This window comes from Pezoporus flaviventris, unplaced genomic scaffold (assembly GCF_033815535.1).
Source record: "Pezoporus flaviventris isolate CSIRO_AGI_PZ_B2104156 unplaced genomic scaffold, CSIRO_AGI_Pfla_v1 ptg000036l, whole genome shotgun sequence".
NCBI classification, from domain to species: Eukaryota; Metazoa; Chordata; class Aves; order Psittaciformes; family Psittacidae; genus Pezoporus; species Pezoporus flaviventris.
Window position 1 is genome coordinate 18,414,072 of NW_026892584.1, and position 24,437 is coordinate 18,438,508.

General features: G+C 36.2%; 1 protein-coding gene across 5 annotated transcripts in view; it reads right to left on the bottom strand.

Moving 5' to 3' along the window:
* Positions 1-210: 210 nt before the first annotated feature.
* Positions 211-24,437, bottom strand: part of CDIN1 (CDAN1 interacting nuclease 1) — a 129,520-nt gene continuing 105,293 nt past the window's right edge. For 4 of the 5 annotated variants that reach the window (XM_061463422.1, XM_061463420.1, XM_061463421.1 and 1 more), the window contains 2 exons: positions 2,884-3,034; positions 211-2,092 (listed from right to left, as the gene is read on the bottom strand). In XM_061463422.1, the coding sequence (XP_061319406.1) occupies positions 2,899-3,034 (136 nt within the window). In that variant the 3' untranslated portion in view covers positions 211-2,092; positions 2,884-2,898. Of the gene's footprint in view, positions 2,160-2,883; positions 3,035-24,437 lie in introns of all 5 variants that reach the window. The other variant, XM_061463419.1, reaches the window with a different exon arrangement.

Consider the following 24,437-nt stretch of genomic DNA (forward strand, 5'->3'; position numbering starts at 1 on the left):
TATTACAGTGCTTGTAAGAGCAGATGCTTGGTGAGTCTATATATGCCAGTGTGAACATCAGTCGGTGTTATGCACACTTCTGTTTTCTGGCTAGGCGTAATTCATTAGCAGACTCTACAGAATATTCCATAAAACTGGATTTGGCTTTAATGTTAAGGTTCTAATGACTACAGTATTATTTAAGAAAACAAAACCAACGAGCACCTCACAAATAGTAGTCTCTCCTCTTTAATACTGAAGTTGCTGTTTACATATGATAAACAGAAAAAATACACAAGGGTTTTTTTGCAAGACACAAGTAGGAATAACAATAAAAAAACCAAACTATGTTCTTTCAGCATTTAAAATAGTGACACAGCATATTTTTTGCGGTGGCAAAGCTTCTTCAATAGCATTTAATGAAATTAATACAGTAGGTACACTTTTGTGGCTTATTTCATCCTCATTCTAATACAAAGATGCTTAAAGGGGGCAATACATAAAGATGAGGTCAAAGCTTTTATTAAAGACAGCTGTATTGCTTTCCAACCTGTTATGTCATGGTATTAGGTAGAGGAATAAAGAAACAAATACAAGCCTAACCTGATTTATCTGTGTGTCCCCATATAAATTTGTTTAATGTAAAAACAAAGCAAAGCTTTGATGGAGGTTGAGCAGGATTTTCAACATCTGTGCAGATAAATTTAATTTATTCAAAAAGAAAAAACAGCATTACTGCATCTTGTAAAAGCTGATTTAAATGATTTCATACAACAGAAAGCATATGCACTAGCTAAAACAAATTCAGTTTGCCCTTCAAACCCATTTACTCAAACAACCATTACTTTTGAATTTTCTACTCCAATAATGTTCAGCTATTTCTTCTTTTTTATTCTCTTCTGGATTTCACACATTCCACTAGCCTAAACCCCAAGCCCAGGGGCAGCAGCAACATCATACATGCAGCTCCTGTGTATCTTTACGGGCAGATCCTTAAAGCTGGTTAGGCAAAATAAGCTAAGCACAATACCTTAAATAGCTGAACAGGAATGAATTACAGCTGTAACAGGTTTATTTGTAAAATAAATCTTTTCACTATAGCATGTTAAAACCTAGGATAATAATCTCTATGCAACAATAATTCACTGCAGTGGAGCTATACGAGCTTATCTCTGCAGCAAGGAACAGAGTACTAGGAAGACTAAAGAAAGATATTTTTTCCTGAAAATTAAAGATTAGTCAAAATGATAAGGTCCTTTCTGAAACATAGCAAACTGTTAAAATGAGAACTAAAAGTTCAAAATAAAAATACTGCATATGCATCTGAAAACTATAGCTGAAAGAAAATGGAATAAGATTAATACCCTTTTAAGTCAAGGCAAGACTATAAAAAGCCTGCATGTGATTTTTGAAATCATACAGGCACACAGAGTATCACCTCAGCTGCAAAAAGATGATGAATATGTACTGTAATGTTTTAAAGACCCTTTCCTTATGGAAGAGGTTATCAACTTGTGCTTTAGGAAAACTGTTATCACACCTTTAATTCTACAACAAAATCCGTACCTTTGCTTCTCTGAAAATCAGAACATGGTGAGCAGACATGCAAAACTCTCGCCTTTAAAAAATATTCTGTCCTTTCCCAAATGCCAGTTAGTGAAGAAAAGAGTATTAAAGAGTGTCAAGCTCTGTAAGCTGCTACTAAGAAATCTCTGAGAGCACAAACCTGAGGCCCAACACTGCCCCTCTAAGTGGTGATGAGCATGAAAATAGGGCGAGACTGAACTCACTCAAATCTAAGGAGGGCTAGCACCCACCAAAATGCTCTTCTGCTCTTGGTGGTTTCAACAAAGAGAAAAACAATGCTTTTACAAGTATACATAAGTACGGTGGAAACTTATGCTCTACCCAGCACAGTTTCTATAGGCAAACTTTGTGTGTCTATTTATCCTGCGGCACTGATCCAGTAAAAAGCACTGTTTCATCATCTTTTTTTTCACTCCTCTTGTTGAACACCAGGATGGTAATCTCCTTCAGAAGTAACCCACACAGAGAGCTCCTGCACATTGTTCTTGTGGACTTCAGTACGCCAGAAAATTGTATGTTACAGTACCTACAGGGGTCAAGACAGATTCCTTCCTTAAAGTCGGTTAAGGGAAAAATTCCTAGGTACAGATTCCCTGGGGGGTGGGCTGGAAAAGACAAACACAAGTTATTTTTCAGTCATTAAACTACTTATTGAAAACCCACAAGTGTAAGCCCAAATCTCACTCCCCAAAATCCACTAACTTATTTTTTAACTCCGTATTCCATTATTGATTTTAGCAATTAGATAGTGACAAAACACATATACCAATTATTCTCTCAAAATCTGGCTCTTTACTGTAACAGCCAGAACTTACACAATCCTATCTTATCACTTTAGCTTTATGAGATCTGCATTATGTTTTAAGCCCCAGAATAACAGTCTTTACCAATTTTCCACATTGGTGTAGGTGTTTCAGTCAGTTCACTAGCACTGAATAAATTTGGGAGTTAAACCATAAAAAGCCACTTATTTTTAAAGGTGACTCCCTAATAGGCATAAGAACTGAAAGTTGTACCTTTCAGCCTCTGCATTTTTGTCTTTGTTTAGAATGCTAGAAGAAGCCATCCGGAAGGAAGAAATATTATGAGTATCTAGAAACTAGCTGTTTGACAGAGACAGAAATGCTGATAATGAGTGGGTTGTGTCTGTCTTTTTTGGCTGATCACAACAGAGGTCTGAAGCAAAACAGAAACTCTTGATATGTTTGTATAAAGAGGCAGTAGCATAAGGGCAGGCAGCAGGAGTTCAGCTGAAGTTCAGGGCAGATGCTGCCATTAGTTTACACTGAAGGAAAGTAAAATTGCTTCCGGATTTACCTCTTCCTCCCAACATCAGCGTTGAGCCATGCTGTGTCGCAGAGTCACAATGTCGGTAGGAAAGCAGTCTTTTAGCAGGATACCACGCTCACGATGGCAGTCCAGTTCTTCAATAAATCCATACCAGTAAATGACTAATCCAGGGCCAAATCTATCAAGCAAAAAGGAAAGTTAATTTATGTGCTTGTGTTATGAGAAATTTAATTTCCCAGCTCTAGTTATTTCAACACAGACAGTACTGGACCTCCATTCAATTTTCAAATTTTAACCAGTGTTGAACCATCATGTCATTAATGCCTGGTTCCTTAAATAAAAATGCTATTTAGAGGCTCAAACAATCCAGATCAGACTTCTGTTTTTTTTTTCTTTGAACAATCTGCACATACCAGTAAAAAGACCTATGCTTTAAATACTGAATAATATTCAGTAACTTTGATACATACAGAAGTCTTTCCCGCCCTGCATTCTGTTCTCCCAGATTTGGGCATGCAGGCATTAAAATAAAGGGGTTTATGCAACTTCCAGTTCACGCAAATTACACTACCATGACGATAACAATGAATCCTTAAAATACAGCTGCTAAATGAGGTAATTATTAATGTAAAGCACAATTCGGAAAGAAATAGAAAGTTTCTGCTGTAACATCTCCGAAATGCGTCTCAGGAATTCCTCAGATATTGCTAACTCTGACTGATCCCCACTAGGCAATCTCAGGAAGTAACCCCATGCACCATTTTACCCATCAGGAAGTTCAGACCTTCAGGCTGGGTTCATAAAGAAGTAATCACTATCAATCACTGCATACTGTGATATGTTTTGCACATCAGTTTCACGTTTTTCCTACTGAGAGCACTTAATTAAAGGGCAGCGCTACTTTTGGTGTAGTGTTGCAGGAATTTTACAGTGAAATCATAAATTATGAATGTTGGGTTAGTAAAAGGATGTCTAAAAACAGAACTGCTTTCTGTAGTCTAACATTACAGCAGTCTGTACAACATTAGGCCAAAAAGCTTTTTCTTTTCTTGATTTATTATATGCTGTAGTGAACTTGCCAAAAACAACAGTGCAGGATGAGCTGTTAGATACCGTCTGTACAAGAAAAAGTTCAATATAATGTCATGTAATGGTTTATATGCAGAGCTGTGCTCTGGACTCAACCAATATGGTACCCAATTTTTGTTAATGTTTAATTATAATAAAAATGTGTTATAGGGCTTGCACAGTAACCTAAATATCCACTTAGCAGACAATACAAGCACTCAAAAACGTGGGTAGTGCCAGACCAGCTTCATTAGGGTGGTTTCTTCCCAGCAATGGAGGGAAAACTCTATTTGATGTGCTCATGTAATGGAACAGGCATCAAAGGAAGAAGAAACCCTGCGGCTTCCTCCTGCAGTTTCAATTAGATACGGTAGCCTTTAGTCCAAAACTGCTGCATAGCGTTGTAACATTTCTGTTTATGGCTACTACTCTTCAACCGAGAAGTGGCCGCAGTTCAGTGGCAAAGTAAATTACTCCTCAGCACAGCTGAGGCAACACAGGCAAATGTGGATTTTACAACTGAAATATGATATTTGGAAGGAGAGAGAGGCTGAAACTCTGACAAATCCAGCTACACTACTTAATGTATTCAAACAAATTTAGCATTGAAGAAATCACAGATTCAGAAGTGGCTCCTATGGAAGGGCAATGCTGCCTACACCCAATTCCTAAGTTTTCTCTGGCTGGCCAACAACTTCATGTGGGGACAAGATGTGCATGACCCCACTGCACTATGGAGGCCAGCTAGCCTAGCAGCAGTGAGAAGTAAGTGGCAAGTGAAGCCAAGGACTGATGCTCCTTGCCTCCAGTAGGAGGCTGCAATTTGCTGGTGCAGGATGGGCCTACTTTTGCTACTTCACAGGCTATGTATCTGCTCCCACATCAACCAAACATAATAAAAGGATAATCTAGTAGGGGATGTATATATGTGCTAACCAAAACTATTTTAAAAGCAAAGATAAAGCCCCTGGAAGATAGGAGCAGACCTTACATTTCTAGTGGGCTATTTTATGCAAGGGAGAAGCTATGAAATGTCCACAAATACTTACTCATTATAAGCGCATGTGCCAGGTAAAATCTTCATACTAATGCTCACCCAAGTTTTGAAGGGCTCATTTTGCTCTTTGTGGCAGTTTGAATCCCCTATCCACCACAAAAGAAATGTGGCACTGCACTCGTGTAATTTGAAAAGTTTTTTTTTTTAAAAGGAAATTTTAAATAAAATTAGTATTTCGAGATGCCCCTAAAGTGTAATTTATGTCTTTCTAGAAAATCATCGCAGCTCAAGCACACTTTTTCAGGAATATTTCATGCTTTAAAAGTTACCTTCAGAAATCATCAGATTTGGTGATAAAATTTATATACAGGAACATCTGCATACTGTTAATTGCAGGTGCAATTTCATCTTTAGCATGAAAACATCTATCAATCCTGCTTTTGGCTGTAATATAGGAAAACTATTTTCCCTGTACTGCCTAGGTTGCACTTTTTTCCACTATATTGTGCCATTCTTTCTATTATAGCTCTATATCATACCTCCCATATGTATGATCACATAAAAAACATACCATACTTTTGTTTAAAAACACTTAAGTGCAGTACTTAAGATCAAAATAACTTGTTGGCACATTAAGCATTTGCCACTGACTATCAGGAACTCCTGCTGCTAAGTGTTAATTTCTCTCTCATTAACACCCAGAGTTGGCAAATCACAAACAATACCACTGGTTAATTACTGCTGCCTTAATTTGAAAAGACACTTAACCTTTTTGTGCAAGGGGATGAGGTGTTGAAGTGTAACCTAGAAGTAAGAACTATCCTTTTTAATTTGACTCCTTCCAAAGCACAGATATGACACTATGAAGAACAAAACACAATGCTGTAAATCACAAAGTAAAGCTTCAAATTGATTTCTGCATCAATGGTAACATTTAACAAGTTAGTGACTAACCCTGGTTTACACAGGAGAATAAACTAAAACGACAGAATGCTTACATAGTATTGCCATGGAAAGGGGATCCACTAGCCCTGAGGAGGAGAAAAAAAACCCCACGTCGAATGCACCAAATGGTTCTAAAACTATATAGATGTGATATGCAATATAGGCTAGGTTATGCCATTTCATATGAAAGACACACAGGAGAAAGTTTAATATGAAAATCGAGCTTAGATTGTAACAAACTGTGGACTCATATGGATTTTGTTCTTGCTCAGAAAAGTTCTGTAAATCCCTGCAAATGAGCTTAAATTGCATTTTTCCCTCCATCTTTAGCTCTTTCCCTGAAAAGCTTAAGTGTGAAGGAATGTGTCCAAAAGTTATATGAAACGGTAGTTTTACCTATTTCAGTGAAACTATTACTTTTAGAACTTTATTTTTATATGGTGTATCTTTTTAAAGCTGAAAAGAAATCCAAGTAACTAAGGTTTGGTTAATTCCATGCAGTAAAAATTGAATAAATAGGAAATATAGAGGCAAGCCCCCTTCAGAGTATAAAGAACACAGCAAGTGAAAATTGTCCATGCAGGTTGCATAAGTTTACTTTACAACCCAAAGCCAAATGTTTTTTTTTTCCTAAAAAAAATAATCTTTGTGTAAGTCAAGGGATCACTTAAGAAAAAAATATGGAAAAAAAAACCCTAAGTAAAACGTGAACCTGGGTTTCACTTGCCCTCCAATTGAACCAGTTTTGTGCTAGAAAAAAGACTTTTATTTATTTATCAAAGTGGTCTAGTAGGATCACACACATTCTACTTCACTTCAAGAGAAACTACTTTCTAGTAATGTCTTTTCTTTTGGAATATCTGTGTGGGGTCCATGCTAGCTTCTAAGGATTCACCTAGACATGTGGCTGTTGTGAGTGGATTTTTTCACCATCAAAAAGCCTTGCATGTGGTTTTATGAAAAATGCATTTTCAACACACTGCTCGATACTGAGCAGAAATGTAAAACATCTTGCAGCTGTTTTTAACTAAAGGTTCACTTTATTTATTCTCAGTCTATTTGTTACGGATGGGCTGTATGCATCTCAGCATAATGTAAATAATTTTAATTCCGAAAGACTCCCCTAATGAAATGCTGGCATATAAATTATTATTTCTAATATGCATGTACTTAAGCAAGTATTTTATCAAACAGATTCAGATAAGTATTCCTGTTATACGAAAGCATAACAGCCTACCTGGTTGGTGATTTTACTTCTGAAGGTCACATCTGAATGTGACTTTGAAGGGACCTCATTCCGGCCCCTTGCTTTTTAATGTCAGATCATCAACAGGGGCAGCTGAAAAGCTGGCTTTGTTTCCTTGTTTTTCTTTTTAAATATCAAATCAGAGCATTACCACTTGCATGTGACTACTTACTTCATGGGAAAAGGGAATTACAAAAAATCACAAATAAATTATTATATTCTAAGTCATTTATCACAGTTCCTTTGAATCACAGTTGTGAGTAAAGTGGTTTTACTTGTAGTACTAATGAACCCTGAAGATATAATTAATCCCCCTATAATAGCTAATAAATTTATTGATTAAGGACTCACAACTTTATTTTAGTGTTCCTGTAGAAGTCTCATTTGTGTCAGTGGAGGGAATTTAGATATTTGCAGGGCCAGGCTAGTAGGTAACAACCGCAGACCACATTTTCAAGTAAGGTCAGTTGGCATCAGCCAGCCAACTTCCTTACGTCTAGACCAGTTTACCACTGCAGATGACACAGCGTTATATATCTTGGCAAACATTTAATAGCTGCTGCTCAGACACTGACTTTGATTAGCAAGAATTTTTCCATATAAGCAGCTACCACAAGAGTGGCTCAGAAGAGTTTGTAACAGGGCATTTCTGCTACTGTTCATTTCTATAGAATTTTAAAATCAAATAAAGGTATTTGTGCATGAAGAGAGTGCATTTTTAAAACTCTGAAGGCAATTTAAAGATAACTGTGGGGTTTTATTATCCTCACCACTTTTTAAATCCTCCATATGCTTTTGTGATTCAGTAACACGCACTGATTTAAATAAAACATGCCTTCAAGGCATTACACAGGACCTTATTTCTTTGACTTCACCAAATCTGGTTGAAAGAAATCCAGTACTTAGTAACAAGTTTAACAAGTTCTGATCACATACTTTTAAAGATAATAGGAAACTTGTCCATGACACTAGCAAGCACTGAATCAAGCTTTGCATGAAAAAGTTTGCAGCATATGGTGTCTCAAGGATCCAGGCACACAGTTTATGCTGCTTAAGGTAAGTTAAGCAAGTTAAAACCTAATCTGCTTTAAGCTTTGATGTTATGACACTAATTAGGGGAAGTCTTATTTTTACTGAAGACATGAAAAAATATTAAAGTCTATTAATATTCTATGAGACTCCCATTTCCAAGGAGGCTTTGACTCAAAAGTGAGAATTTCTTTTGGGCTGACAAAGGCAGGCACTTCCATGAATGCCACATATTGAAGTTACATGCATTTGGTATGGAATGTGGAGTTGTTAGGTGAAGCAAAGGTAGATGGAAACTAGTATCAGGTTTGTGTCTCTAGTCACACCTCTCTTGGATACGATTAAATCTTAATGACCTTTTTTTCTTAATCCTAGCTGTCATCTTATCTGTGCAATTGTTAAGACATCAGTCAAATAGAAGCATTTCATTAGGCTTATTATATGATTTAATTGATTTTGTCATTTAGAGAAATAAAAAAGCAATATTTATGTGGATATAAGAGACTAAAATATTTTAGAATTTTGCATAGCAGAATTTTAAAATGCATATTAATAGAATGCACAAAACTGTGCATCACTGTCATTAAAATACTATAAATACAATATAACTTTTAGCAGCATAATAAATTTTTAATAAACAAATTGTCGAAACACATTCTTCACTTACACTTATTCATTCAGATCTGAGTACTGTTCTCCAGGCAAATAAAGGATTTTCATAATCCTCAATGACAAGTTATTATTTTTTTTTTAAATATAGTTCTCATGAAAATTAACTTTTAAAAGCTATGATTAAATAACATTAAGGTTACACTGATTTACAAGGATCAAGGCTTTCTAAGTGAAGACTGATGACTTTCTAAGTGAAGAAGTGAGTGAAAAAGAAAATACATACTTGCTCAAGGCAGCTTATCATTAAGACAAGGGAGCCTTGAGTGAATTTCTCAGTTTTATTGGTTCATGTCCTAACTTTTACTGAAACATATTGTTTACTATTAATAGTATTCCAGATGCTCAACTCTCAAAGTGGCTGTGTGTACTTAAGTTAAAATTTTCTCTTTTTTATATTTAGCAGCTTCAAAATCAGGTAGGTGCTTTGCACATCAGACACTGAGGTTTTGTGTTGTAAAGACAGACTCTTATGTGCTGTGCAGGTGCCCCCTATGCCTGGACTGGGCCGATGCACTTAAAATTAACATGGTACTCATATTACCATTTTAGAAGAGAAACTGCTAATCCTTATGCTGCTGGACTGTTTCATGGGAACTTTGGCCAAAGTTTTCTCTGGCTTTAACAGAGATGACTTGGATATACATTTTGGAAAACAATGCATTTTAGCTGCCTGGGAAGTTAGTTCCAGTATCTGTCTAAAAAAAAAGAGATAATAGAGATAATAGACAGTGTTCCAGGTACCTTATGTGGTAATTTGGAGATAGATCCAAGTTTCCCTGAGGTATAAGATTCTTGCATCACTTAACCATCTCAATTCAGGGCAAAGTGACTTCAGGCACTTTGATGATGGGCATAACTAAGCAAAAGAAGCTCAACTAAAAAAATCTCAACCTGAAAGGTATAATAAGCACAATATAAGAAAGCTTCCTACGTCTTTTTCTGAAGTTTCATACATTCTTTGTTGATGGAGAGAGTCTAATACTCTGTATTAGTTGTTGCATTTACATGTTTGCCCTTTATAATTCAGGGTTAGCACAATGATTTAATGCACCTCCACAAATGCATTAAAGTGCTCTTGTTCAAAGCAGCAATACCCTTCTATTGTGCAACATGCAATTTGATGACTAGTTTACTAAAGCTATGCTACTTCTATTTAAGTTGTGCTTTGTATTTACCAGTTAAGACACTGCATGCAGATGCACTAAGAATGTTGTCATCCAAAAAAGCTGGGAGAAAATGTGACTGCATTACAGAATTATTAATAGAATCATAGAATAGGTTGAGTTGGTAGCGACCTTAAGGATCATCCAGTTTCAACACCCTGCTACAGCCAGGGACACCTTCCACTTAGACCAGGTTGCCCAGATCCCTGTCCAACCTGGCCTTCAACATGCCAGGGATAGGGCAGCCGCAGCTTCTCTGGGCAACGTGTTCCAGTGCCTCACCACCCCCACAGAGAAGAATTTCTTCCTACTGTGTAATCTAAATTTACTCTCTTCAGTTTAAAGCCATTGGCCCTTGTTCTATCATTCCATGCCCTTGTAAAAAGTCCCACTCCAGCTTTCCTGTAGGTCCTCTTTAGGTAGTGAAGGCTGCTATTTCTATATACCATATATTTTCACTGGAAGCAATGCTTTCAGATTAAACCCAGACAATAGCTTCCTGAGGTACTTGCTTGTTACTCAGTTTCCCTGAGAAAGCCTGATGCCATTAGTTCACTCTCCAGAAACTGTCAATGCAAGGGTGCTATTGTTTGATTCTGCACATGTGAAGCTGTGGATCAGTGCTGAGAGGAGTTACTGAGGTTATTTCAAACATTTTGTTAAACTCACAGCAGTCCTCCCAAAGGAATGCTTGGCTGCAAACTCTCTCTTGTCCCGGGTGACAGAAAACATGAGAAAAGCTTTTGAGTACAGTTAGATTGAAGTCCAGGCAGCATTAAGGGCTGGTCAATGTATGTTGCCATTAGGTGATTAATAGTTGTTTATTTTCAGGGCTGGAAGTAACAGGCCATCCTAAGGCCAGTGCAAGATGATATCTGAATAATCTGTGAGTGCCTCAGCTTGCAGCAATCCGTTCTTTCTCTGCAGCTGTTTTTCTGGTGACAGCACTTGCCAGAGTGATAGGATATGCCAAGAGTGCATTTAAGAGAGGAGGCACTGCTCTCACAGCAACTAACTTCTGTTTAATAATTATTGTAAAATAGAACCAAACTGAGAAAACTTGTCCATCAATTTCTGATAGCAAAAATGCTGATAAATAAACACACTATATACCCGTGTATTTAGCATTTGCTGAGAATAAATCCTGAAGCCAGCATTAAAGGTATCTCAAGAAATTTTGAATGAATTATTAGACAATTCTGTATCTCCGAATCCTTATGCACAAATATACAATAAAATAATGTAACAGATGAATTAACAAATTAACAATGAGGGCAGCTCATTTGTGCTTCCAGCCTTCCAGATCAGAGAATTAGTCCAAGACTGGATAGTAAATCACACTGAGCATCTTCACACAATGTTGCTTAGCAGTTAACTGCCAAACACACTATTATGCATAACTGACAGGCAGAAATATTTTGTGATGCTGTACTTAAATTTACTCTCTCTCAAAGTGCAACTCACCTATCTGTATTAAGCAGAGAACAGATGAAAAAGAAAGTACTACGTCTGCTGCCCATTACTGTAGCACCTCATGCCCACCCAGAAGGAAAGAAACACCTCATCTGAACTGGAATATCACTGCCGCCTTTGGAATCTGATGGCAAACTCTAACTGTATCTGGAATTCACCTACTTGTAATGCCTGGGGCTTATCAGCTTGTCTTCCAGTTGATACATATATCTAGTGCCTGCAGAATTGGTGTTGGCCCTGCCCCACTTCATTTTTGAAAATAATTTGCTTTTCAGTTGTATTTGGAAAAGGAGTGCGTCCCAAGATATGTAAGCCTGATGCATTGCCTGCAAAATACCAAGTGTTTCAGAAGACTATAAAAACATTTCATGTGGTGAAAGGTGGAGCCTGTTCCAGAGACTTTAGGAGGGCACCAAAGCAATTTGCAGAATTGTTATGCTAATTATCAGATGAAATAAGTGCATAAGTGGCGATGTACAAAGACATCTACTTCCCCTTTTTTGCCTTCTGTCTTCTTCACTGTTTACATACACACACAGAGGTCTACTACATGCACCTTCTGAAAAATTCACAGTGCTATTTAGATTTATTTACAAGTTATTTGTTCTTTCTTAGTATATACCAACACTATTTAATTTCAACTTTAGTATCAGGCACCCAAATTCTCTGCAGGTATAAGGCATCTCTTTCTACCTGATATTTCCAACCTGCTGCCTCCTCCTGGAGTAAGATGCATTAACATTTGTCCCTCTTTTGAATGATGGTGATTGTACATGTCAACACATAACTGAATTATAACACCAAAGCAAGGGAAACCAATTCGTTTCCTGTCTCTACCAAAAGAGATTTAAACCTGCCTTTACCATGCAGGAGACTGGCCTAAATGCTAAGCAACAACAGAAGAACTGTAGGATGCAAATTTCAAACCAGTCAATTTTGCATAATAAAAGAACCACTTAATCAAAGGCTATATACTATGGTCTAGTGGAAGAGGCACTCATGCAGGAGGAAGCAAGTCCCGATTATAATCTCAGCTCTGAGGAAACATTTAACACTTAAATTGAAACCTCCTTCCTTGCTTCACGGTCATGCTTCATCTAACAAGCACACCACCTTTCTTGGTCCTTAAATATTTCATGCAAAGGTGTTCAATACAGAAGGCTGAAAGCATAAACTTGTTCTCCACAACAACTTGAAGTGGGCACCATACTAATCCCAGTGCAGCAACAATGCAAGCTTGAGTTTTCACAGGCAGACTGAACCCAAGTCTACAAGATATACAGATTTTCACTGCCATGTAAGCGAGCCTAGAAGAAGGGAGAGGAAGAATCAAACCAAGAATGCTGTTATTCTTGAAGGTTTAAAAGCAACAGCATATTAGTTGAGATAGCCAGTGACATATTACAACCCATGTCTAATGAGAACTGAGCCAGAGGTCTGCAACACAATAAAGTCACATTAGTATGAATAATTTCCCTGATATAAGAATATGTTGAAAATTGCAGAAGACAAGTTGGACTCTGTATTCCTGTGATTTTGGTTTTGGTTTGTTTTTTTTTTTTTTTCTTTGCCATGCAATTGTTACATTGGTATGTCAAGTCATTTACTCTGTATATGCCATTTGTATGTTAGCTGTTCCCAAAGATGGTATGAAGGTTATAATGCAAATAGCCACAAGGCCTCTATGTTACATAGAGTGAAATCCTTTTAGACAAATTTAAAACAAACTGAGAGCGACTACGGACTTTTTTTTTCCTAAAGGTCAGTATAATATATGCACCTGGACTACTGGAAGTCACTGTGAAAACTGCTGTATTGAAAAAGGGAGTCTAATGTCAATCAGTGGGTAGGATACGAATAGAATCCATGCAAAATATTGCAGTATTAACGTTATGTGTGATACAAACATTTTTCTCAGTTATGGCTGGTTTGGTGTCTGGTAACTCCATTTATAAATGGAGTTTTTTATATCAATAAATATTACTATTGAGTATTTTTAATATTTTAATAAAAGAAGAAAAAATATATTAAGCATTGAAAACTTCTAGTACTGAATAGTCTATTCACCTTAACTGCTTCTCTTAACCTTTTTGGTTTATATGCAGTGTATTTTATAAAGGAACATTGTTGGTTGGCAGTCTTCTAAGGGCATCAAAGATAACACCATTGGGTTGCTAGTCCTGTTCAATTCCTGCTCCATTTAAGACAAAAGCAAAACTAATAGAAAAGCAACAAGAAGAAGAAAAGTAAAGAAATACAAGTTTTCCCTAAAAAAATAAATTAAACTCAATTAAGCAGCTTGGAATGTCATGAACAGCTGAACATCAAGCAATTTTATCAACTTTTTTGAGACTAGGGTAACTTCCACCTGAGCTCAGATACCTCGCTGTTTTTTGGATCTTACATTGCCTAGAAGCTCAGAATAAATACATTAAGTCACAAAATTAGGATCTACCATGAACAGCTAGCTGTCTTTAACTCTCCCTTGTCAGCCAAAAATTGCAAAGAGTTTTTTGTTTCTTATTTAAAGTGCCTATTTTCTGGTGTTCTTTCTGTATTTGTTGCAATTCCAAAGCATGTCATACGTTCAAAAAGTAACGAAGGACAGAGGTTACAAACAGTTCCTGAATTCCATGGTTGCTGTACTCTCTCTTACAAAAACCTCTCAAGAAAGCTGTCTCTCACCGAAACCCACTTATCATGAATAGCCATGATGCAGCCAAAGGAGAGGTGCTGAAATAAGGCTTCCATCTGCTCCAGCCTGAGCACAGATCACTGAATATGTTGAAGACAGGAATGACACCTTCAACTTGAACTAAGTAATGGAAGCCCAATACAGTGACAGCACAAGGGGCAATGGGTTAAAACTTAAACAGGGGATCCTGCCCGTCTGCTCTCCTGAGACTTCGCTTGGAGTATTGTGTGCAGTTCTGGTGTCCTCAGCATAAGAAGGACATGGAACTGTTGGAACAAGTCCAGAGGAGGGCCACGAGGATGATCAGGGGCCTGGAGCACCTCCCGTATGAAGACAGGCTGAGAAAGTTGGGGCTGTTCAGCCTGGAGAAGAGAAGGCTGCGTGGAGACCTCATAGCAGCCTTCCAGTATCTGAAGGGGGCCTATAAGGGTGTTGGGGATGGATTCTTCATTAGGGACTGCAGTGACAGGACAACGGGTAATGGGTTAAAACTTAAACAGGGGAAGTTTAGATTGGATATAAGGAAGGAAGAAATTCTTTACTGTAAGGGTGGTGAGGCACTGGAATGGGTTGCCCAGGGAGGTTGTGAATGCTCCATCCCTGGCAGTGTTCAAGTCCAGGTTGGACAGAGCCTTGGGTGTCATGGTTTAGTGTGAGGTGTCCCTGCCCATTGCAGGGGGGTTGGAACTAGATGATCTTAAGGTCCTTTCCAACCCTAACTATTCTATGATTCTATAGACATTGAAAAAGATACTGAAGGTATCTTTCCTGTCAGTCCCCTCAGTCTGTAGCAAAAGAGGGGGGGGGGTCCTATGTGATCAAGCTAGACCACTGTGTGGAAGAAAAACAAAATTCAAAACCCCAAACACACATACACACACAAAAAAAAAAAAAAAAAAAAGAGAGAGGAAAGCAGAGTCAGTAAATGAGAAAAAAGAACAACTGCACCTCTTTAAATTTAACAGAGAACATTTTGGCAATTAGAATTATTTCCTTATCCTTCTAGGATCTCTCCATACCAGTCCCTGACTTTTGTCAAAGATTTGAAAATCACTCGCTGTCTCTTTGAGGTACCATATCTTTTACAAATTAGTATTCCTACACTTGAGGTAACTTCTACACATGGTTTTAAGTAACTGAACTGACTTAAGAGGTAGGATTGTGCACAACAGAATAGTACAGCTTAGTTAGCTATTGCATATTACTAGACACTAATACTAATAAACTCAGCAAGTCTGGCACATCTTCCTGAAGAATGAGATGAATAAGCAGTAGGATTAGGAGCTTTTAAACACCAAGTCTTTCCTTTATGGAATTCCTCCAACGATGAAGTTATCATCATGATCAGGCTACCGAGACGCAAACAGACTAATCATCATTTGGAACAGAGTGGTTTCAAAAACTAGCTACTCAGTCAAAAAAACCCAGCTGCCCCACTCTCCTTCCCTGCTCAGAAGTATCTTACAGCAAGATGTATAAATGGACACTGGCATATACATTTTTTTCCTCAAGGCTCCCTGGGCCTAAAGATGTCATACAGGTATTGTATTTTTGCTGAGGGTAAATAGGACTTCCACTTAGAGACTGAATACCTTCCCTCTCCACAACTGCTAAATCCACATTAACATTTTAAAAAGCCATACCAATAGATTAAGCATTATTTTTAGTTAAGTTCAAAGAGAAGAAAGAGTACAGCTTTGCCTGCTCTACCTGATTTCACTATGGCAACAGCACAAAAATGGTAAATTCAGGAGATTAAGAGAGCTATAATTCCAGCTGAAGCAGCAAAAATAAGAATAAAAAAATAACTTATAACTTCTTGATTACATACAGGCACTTCTGAACCATTATTTAATTAAAAGAAAAAAACCCAAACAAGTCAGACCACATAAAAAATTAAAGCAATGGTATAGAACAGTATACAACAGCTTCTATTTGCTTAAGCAATATTTCCACTTTAATGTACTTATTTGCTCTCATTTGCTTAACATTGCCAATATTTAGTACTGTGCAAATTTATGGAAAGCTGACTTTAAAGAGCTTTGTGGTACTGAGTGATTTTTTAATTCTTTTATATACTTATACTGAAGTGACTTGATGAGATTCTGGAATAGATGAAATGTAACTGAGAAGCATGTAACGATGTCTTGTGACATGCTGAGAGGATAGTAACATTCCTGTGGGTAAAATAATCTGACTGCTTTTACATTGGTTTACTTCGCAAAAAAGTCTCTTCCATGACTATAAAAGTGACAGATAAAACCCAATAGATTTATAAACTTGTTCCATGGATATGTAAGGACAATTGTGCATTTGCATACTACCTTGCTTATATACTGCAAGAAGTGGGAGATTGTCTAATATTTATGTTAAAGGAACTCAAACTGTGTTTCACTTTTTAGAAAACAAAACAAACCCAAAGCAGATACTATATTTGGATTGCTACTGTGTAAACACATAATAAACAAACTTAATAGAAGAGCAGATGTAGTGACAGAAAAGGAAAACTTTTAACTTGTTGATATCACTGTCTGGCAGCCATGAGCAATCTTACAACATCTGTTGTCTTAAATAGTAAAGATCCAGAAACTAGAGCAAACATTTTTTTTCTATGTCCATGTTAAAGTTATCTACTGTTTTTACCACAGAGAACTGTTCTGACTTTTGTACATGATCTGCAACTTAACTGTAGCAAGACCCAAATATTGCTACAGTTCTTTTCAAACCTACACATAGATATATATCCTGTAATAAAGAAATTATATTTCTATTTACTTTCCCAGAGGAAGGAAAAATCAATCTGAATAACAGCTGATCGGTAAAGGGGTGTGAAGTGATGCAGCTAAGGAAAGCGCAAAATGATCCTATGAAGCCCTGGGAGACAGATTTTCAGTAAAAGTCTAGAAATACTGTATTGCCTTAAAGACTTGCTTAGCCCTCATCTGCAAACTGTAGATAGGTCATCCAAGACAGACATGTAAAGCCAGATATGGAGCAAGGCTACCGCACTGTCCAGAAAAACTTAAGAGCTGCTCACAGGAAAGACTGGGTAAGTTTGGCCTTTATAGCCTAGGAGAAGGGGTGTAACTCCTCCACAAACACATCAGGGAGACCAGTGCTCTGGGTCTAGCAAAAACTTTCAGTGAGGGCAGTGGGACCAAAATACTAAATGATTTTAAAATCCCACCTAGTGAGTTTAATGTGTTTATCATTGTGTTTATGATGGGTACTAGACACAGTGACAAAAAAATTTTCCATTTTAACTTTTCTATTCTATTTTTCTATTTTAGAAATGTAGAATAGAAATGTATTTTCTGTTTCTAGAAAATACATTTCTAAATGCCGTGCATGAAACTAATAACACAATATACACTCTCAAGCAATTTCAAATTATATCACCACTTCTAACAAAATTAAATACAGACCCAAATGTTTTTTCCTTATCTGAGGAACAAAGACAAATGCCTATATAAGATGTTATATATTTATAAAATGAGATACCAGAAAGTTATTCAGAATGCAGGAAGATAAAGAGTTTTAAAACAGGTAAGATGAAAAGCAATCTCCTTTTCAAATGAGCAGTATGAATTTGAACCATTGTTTATCTACCCACAGACACAGCTCAACAATTTAGTTTTCATAAATAATAACGGACTGTCTGATTTTTATCAAAGGTAACATCTTCAAGCTGCACAGGTTCTCTTGTCATGGAAAACAAACACATGAAGACAAGGAAACTTTTCTAATTGAAGAAGTATATACAACTTTTCTAATTTGTCTTGTTTTTATAACACATACGCACAACCTGAAGCTCCTTCTGGTTTAGTGTTACCCCGGTTACTCTTGCATAATCCTCAAGCCTAGAGCAAATTCAACAATCAAAGATACACTGAAAGAAACATAACCTCCAAACCTCAGAAACCTGAGTAATAGCTCCATCACTAGTTCCCTGTTCTAGTTTTCAACGAAAAAAGATTACCTGAAAGCAATACCCATGCCAGTCACACACTCCATTGTTGTTTTGTTGTCTCCCCAGCCCCATAACCCTTCCCCTTAAAATTAATTTCTAGATTCCTTCTAAGGTTCTAACTGCAGTGTACATAGCTCATAAAAGGTTCCAGGTATCAGCTGACCACCTTCTCACCCCTGACTGACTTGCAGAAGTGGACTCAAAGCGGATACCGCACTTCATAAAGCACAGAGCAATTCTAATAGTAAATGAACACATAAAATTCTCAGCGGAGAATTTTTACCTGTAAAATACCTTCCTGGCAGAGATAAGTGTGACTGGCGCCTACTCATGGAGTATAATGCAATGCCTGCCACCTCCAACAGACTTGATCACAGCAGAAACGGCTGAACAGTTTTGGGTTTTGTTTTCTTTTGCTTACAAATAGAGCTTAACTTTACAGTAAAACTGAACAAAGCAATAGCAACTGAATCAAATGTGACAGCAAACCCCCGTTTTATGCACACACTTTATTGCAGTTCTTAACTCTGTTTGTACAGCTAGTGATTTTATGCTCCTGAATGGCTACAACTGAATTACACACACAGAGTGGTAATTCACCAACTGAATGAATAAAAAAGGAGGATGACTATTTTGGGGGGGGTGGGGTGGGGGGTCGGTGGGGTAGTGTACACTCAACTACTCCGTCTTTCCTGTCCAGTCACTTACAGAACAAAAATATTTACTGTATGGGTGAGCCATTAAGTGTCAGAAGTTTGAAGGAAGAACCACCTCTATTTCCACATATTGCTTCTAACAAGAATCCTTTTCATATAACTCATGATTTTAGGATGCTTAAAAAATGAGAGGCAGGAGAGATGAAAAAAAGTTTACTAAATCCACTGTCACCATGGATTTAGTCTTTGCGAAGACAAAATGGAGAAAGGTATGTGAAACAGAAGTGTGGGGTGAAACACCTGGACAACAATAAAAAAATCCCAAAAGCTTTATGTTAGAAAAGCAGACAGTTAAGTTAACCTCTTAATTCAGCATTAACTGGCACCTGCCAAGAAACTTGTAATGAAAGCTGATGATACTAAATGATGACATTTAAATGGTCTCCCAATTTCAGAAATATAAATTGTCAAAGATAAGCTATATGACACACAAGCAACCACCTTTTTCAACCTCGTATACTGGACTAAGTGAAATATTATTTGTTCTCAGCATTTTTTCCATAAAACAGAAAAAAAATTAACGATTTTAGTGTACTACCAGATAGGTGAATTTAAACGTGAAGCTCTTAATTTTTACAATAAATATTACAGTTATTTTACATTGAAACACCTTTTAAAATAATTTATTTACTTATTTAATTTATTAAATATAATTTTATTTAATTTAATATAAATTCCAATGTTTCCAGATGAATCTCAAAAACTCACTAATTATCATGTTGGACTTACAGTTTTACATATTTTGGTCATTCTAGATGCATGAGAGTCTAATAAATAATTTTAAGAGATTACCAGAAAAGTAATCTTGACAGTTCAGCTTTTTCAATGACTAAACCCATACTCCATGAAGAGTAAAATTAAATGCCAATTTTAAAAATAGTAATTGGAAGTTAAACATTCTAGCATGAGGTGTCCCTGCAACCATGGGATTGAAACTAACTGATCTTAAAGTCCTTTCCAACCCTAGCCATTCTATGATTCTATATTTTATCTTGCCCATAGACTAATTATTACAATGTTACCTTTAGACTAAGTGAAGGGTAAATATTTGGCTCTCAAGAACAGTCTTATGGGAAATGTGTTTTATGTTTACTGTTATTCGATGATGAAATGTCAACTGACTAAAATATTTCAATAATAAATTATTCCATTCAATAAAAGCATCAATAGTTTGCCTAGTTTTAAAATACAATTTCACTATAACGCATTGAAAGAAATAGCACTAATGTAAAAGCTCTGCCATGTGCATGAGTCCATATTAAACCACAGCCCCTAACCAGCGGCTTTAGTGTATTGTTAAAGGACTGACAGACCCACAGCCACAAAGAAATTCAGAGATCAGGCTAAAAATCTTTACTCACCACTTTGTGCCTGGATATAATTCACTGACTGTATGAAGGGTAGGCCAGTAATTCTGAATTCCCTGTCTTTGTAGGTTTAATGTAAAACTATTACAATAGTCAGTATCTTAAAATAATAGTGCCTAATGTTAAGGATGTTGTGCATAAACACACATATATTACACAGACCTGTTTATATATGTGGTCTTTTTTTTCAAAATGTGGGGGCAAAATGATTTTGATTACCTCACTAAAACACAAACAAAGAAATATTGACCATTCAATCAGGAGTTGCATCCATTGGACTGTATGATAGGGACCTTCCAAATGCAATTGAAGAAAATGTATCTCATAAATAATGCTCTGCCCATTAAGTCACAGACAGTCATCTTATAGTTCACAGGATGCAATATGAAAAAGCAAGGTGGTCAGCATGATGATGTGGAAATTTTTGCAATAGTTCAAAATGAATTAAAACCAGTAATGAACAAAAAAATTACTCTCTTCTTGAGATATAACCTTGTTTACTACTTCTATTTTTTTTCCTTATTTTGAAGCATTCTATCTCATTCATGATTCCCTTACATGAATGGAAGGTAAACAGAGGCACTGAAATCTCACATGACACTAAAGCATCTCACAGCCATGTATTTTAATTTCTGGCATACATTATGATCCACACTTAATGGATCCTCTGTTCTTATGCCATTTTGATTATATCAGCATGTATTTTAGTCATTGATCACCAACTCTATTTGTCTTTTATATCATAATTTGACATCAATACAAGAAACAGGATGAGATGTAAACAAAATGATACAGAATTACAAAATAATAGTTGAACATGAATTATGTTTGCAGTGCATGACTTGTCAGTACCAGATTTAAGAGTAATGAATGCTTCCTTGTATTGCAGTCCCAGAAATTCAATAAAAGCAAGAAAAAAGCTGCTTTCAGAGTTAAAAATAAAATAAAAATAAAATGCCATTGCCAGTTTATAATCACTTCTAAGTCTGTCTTATTAAGAAGTCAGGGATGGACATGAGATGCCTCATGTTACTGTTATCCGTGGCTCTTTAGTAAACACTTCTTCTAATAAAACCCTGCTGTAACTAGCATGCTTTCATAATTCAGCTTGGTCCCAGCAATTTACTTTTCCAGTTGCTATTTCCACCTGTACAGACACCAGAGAAGCAGTGAAGAATGCACCATATCACTATTTGGCTGTGCAAAATCTGGACACTCAACCTTTAACACTCAGTTTGAGGTCAGACTAACAATTTGGAGTTTTAATGCAGAAGTTACCACTTTTAGCAACACTAAAATTCAGTAATTTTTGATCAAAATTAAACATATAAAATTTTTGACAAAGAAATTTTTCATTTTAGTTTGTGGAAATGTAATTCAGCTTTAAATGGCATTTCCTCCCCCCTTTTAATATGCTGGAATATGATTAGATTTCCTCAACTCTAATGATGTACTATGAAAAAAGAGTAGGGGGAGATATGATCCTTCAGAGCCACAACAGCCATCCACATTAAATACTGTGCACTGCAGGACTGCAGTTGTTGCTTTATCAAAAACTATCAAAATGTTGCTTTATCAAAAAGCAAACATTTCAAGTTTATTCAAATAATTTACATAGTCTCAGCTGAACTGAAGCAGACAGTATACTTTGACACTGCAGCAGAAATGCTGAAACATATGAAAACTTTGTTCTCTGTCCAAAAATGCCCCCAATAGCCAAGAAAACACAGATTTTCTGAAGTGACAATGACTATCTTTAAATAAAGGAAAGAAGAATACTGTAAGAAATCAAAGAAATGGGCCATTGGAGTGCTTTGGCATAAAAATGGCATAAATGAATTTATCACCAGTGCAGTCTGATGAAGCTTTTCAGATTTTTAGTATTTGCTTATCTTTGTTAATATACTCAGGCATGTATGTATCTTCTGAGAGGTCTGCTTTAATGGCTGAGCCAAAAGGAAGTGTCAAAAGACACCAAAAAATTATTATAAGTAGTAGCTTGTTTTCCATGAACAATGCTATCCACTTGCAGACCTCCAGAAATGCAAAGCTGATCTCTATATTAAAAAAAAAATAATTCCAAAAAGTACAAAAGAGGTAAATGAAAAAAACCAAAAAGCTCACCTCAAAACTGGAGGTAAGCTTTGTAAGAAATGAAACACAACCTGGCAACTTGAACTCAGTATTTATTTTGCACTTCATGGTCCTGTCTTTTAACTTAAAGTTGTTTATAAATTATATCTGAAAAGATTCCTGGAGAATAAGCTCAGAGAAAGAGCTAACCTGATGATTTATATATTTTAGTAGTAAAAAGCAGCACAGTTATATGTTTACATATACAAGAATATGTATGCATATATAGGTGAGACAGAGTATGCTCATGATGGGATGTTCTATGCTAAATTAATCTTGGCTAAATTTTGTTTTTCCTCATGACAAGGCAAATGTAGCGAGATTTCAGTAACTTTACAACCAACTCTGTGTACCACCCCTGCTTTCTAATCCATAAATTTTACCTTCTGTACAATCTGTGTTAAAAGAAAAAAGTTTCTGTGGTCTCCCTCCCCCACTCACCTACCCTTTAGGTATAAATTTATTAAATTGATTAAAGAAAAGTACATGATATAGAGGAATAATCTGCCCTTTCCAGATGAAAGTGTGATTGCTTTTAATTATAGATTCATGACATTTACCTGAATTCTAAGAGGGCACATTCTTTCTTTTTAGAGTTAGTTTCATCAGGACTTCAATACAATGCATAAAAGGAATGTAAAATATTTGTTTTGGGGTATTTTTTATTTTTTGTTTTGAAAACCAAGCAGATTGTACAATTTATTTTCAGTGTAGGAGTCTATTCCATATGTGCAAAATCAACATGAATATTGTAACAACTTTTATGACAGGACAAACTGAATTTATCAAGACACAGCTGAGTAAAGAGAAAACTGCATATTTTCTGAATGACTGACTTTTAAGAATAAAAAAATGTGGAAAGCACTGTTAAAATGGATATTTTTATAATACATTTACATCTTGGCAAAACCCCAACCACTCTTTACTTTTCACACACTGACTGAAGTTCATTGAAAAATAGTTTTTTTGCTTTCACTGATCAGTTTGGGAAACTAGTTTGGAACTTTATCACTTCCATGGCCAAAACTCTTTAATTTGTTAGTCTGATTTTATGAATGGATAGAGACATTACTTGTGTGCTATTACAATCCTTAAGTTTATATAGCTTTCTCCTAGCTGCGTAACCTCTGATGTACCTACAGAAAACAGATGTATTGGCTCATATTTAGCCCACTTACTCCTAGATATATACAGACAAAACAGACATGATGTACTGCAGATTGCGCTTTTTTTTTTCTCTACTGAAAGTGACAAAGCACCTAAAGCGCTTAATTCCAAGGATAACATTTTAGTTATTTTAAGGAGGGAAGTATAAGACTGTTTAGTATCTTCCAAATCCTATGCATTTAATCAAGCCAGTAAAAATTCACTCTAATAGAAGTCTGGCTTGAGGCTTGGTGTATATATTTACCTCATTTGGCAGGATAGATTTGTAGACAATCTAAGCTGTTAAAATATGAAATGTTCTCTATATCTCTGAAAGTTTCAGCCTTATCATGTTGGTTGTCCTCAAATGCTGAAGTATATAAAGACAACCAAACTCCACTCATGCATTAGCACATGGATGTTGTAGAAACATCTGAAGTATTCACCTGAAATTAAGCACATGCCCACAGTCCTGCCTACTATAAATAAAAGAAAGTTGGTGTTCATAGAAACAGAATGCAACCTCAAAAATAATGCTGATATACTGTAGAGTGGTAAATACTATATTTATTGTTATGGTTTGTGTGGTTTCTGTGAATGGGAAGCTATACAAACCTTACAACAACTTACCACCTTTAAAACACTTAAAAAAATTAACTGATGCCAAGGGGAAGTGCTAAGAAGTAGTCAAGAGTCACTTTTATATATCAATAAATTCAACCAAACTGTTTTGTTTTTTAATAAGTATAATACAATAAAACCACTGTAAATTTGTTATTTCCCTACTATGTGATAAAATATGAGCTTATAGAAGCTGATTACTACTGCAATGTTTTTTTACCACTACACTTTGTGTTTTAGATAGCAACAGTGACAACAATGAAGTGCCACCATTTTATGTTAGCTATAGCATACGCCCATGGTTTTTAAACCCAGCTTTCATCATATTGAGCTTGTTTTT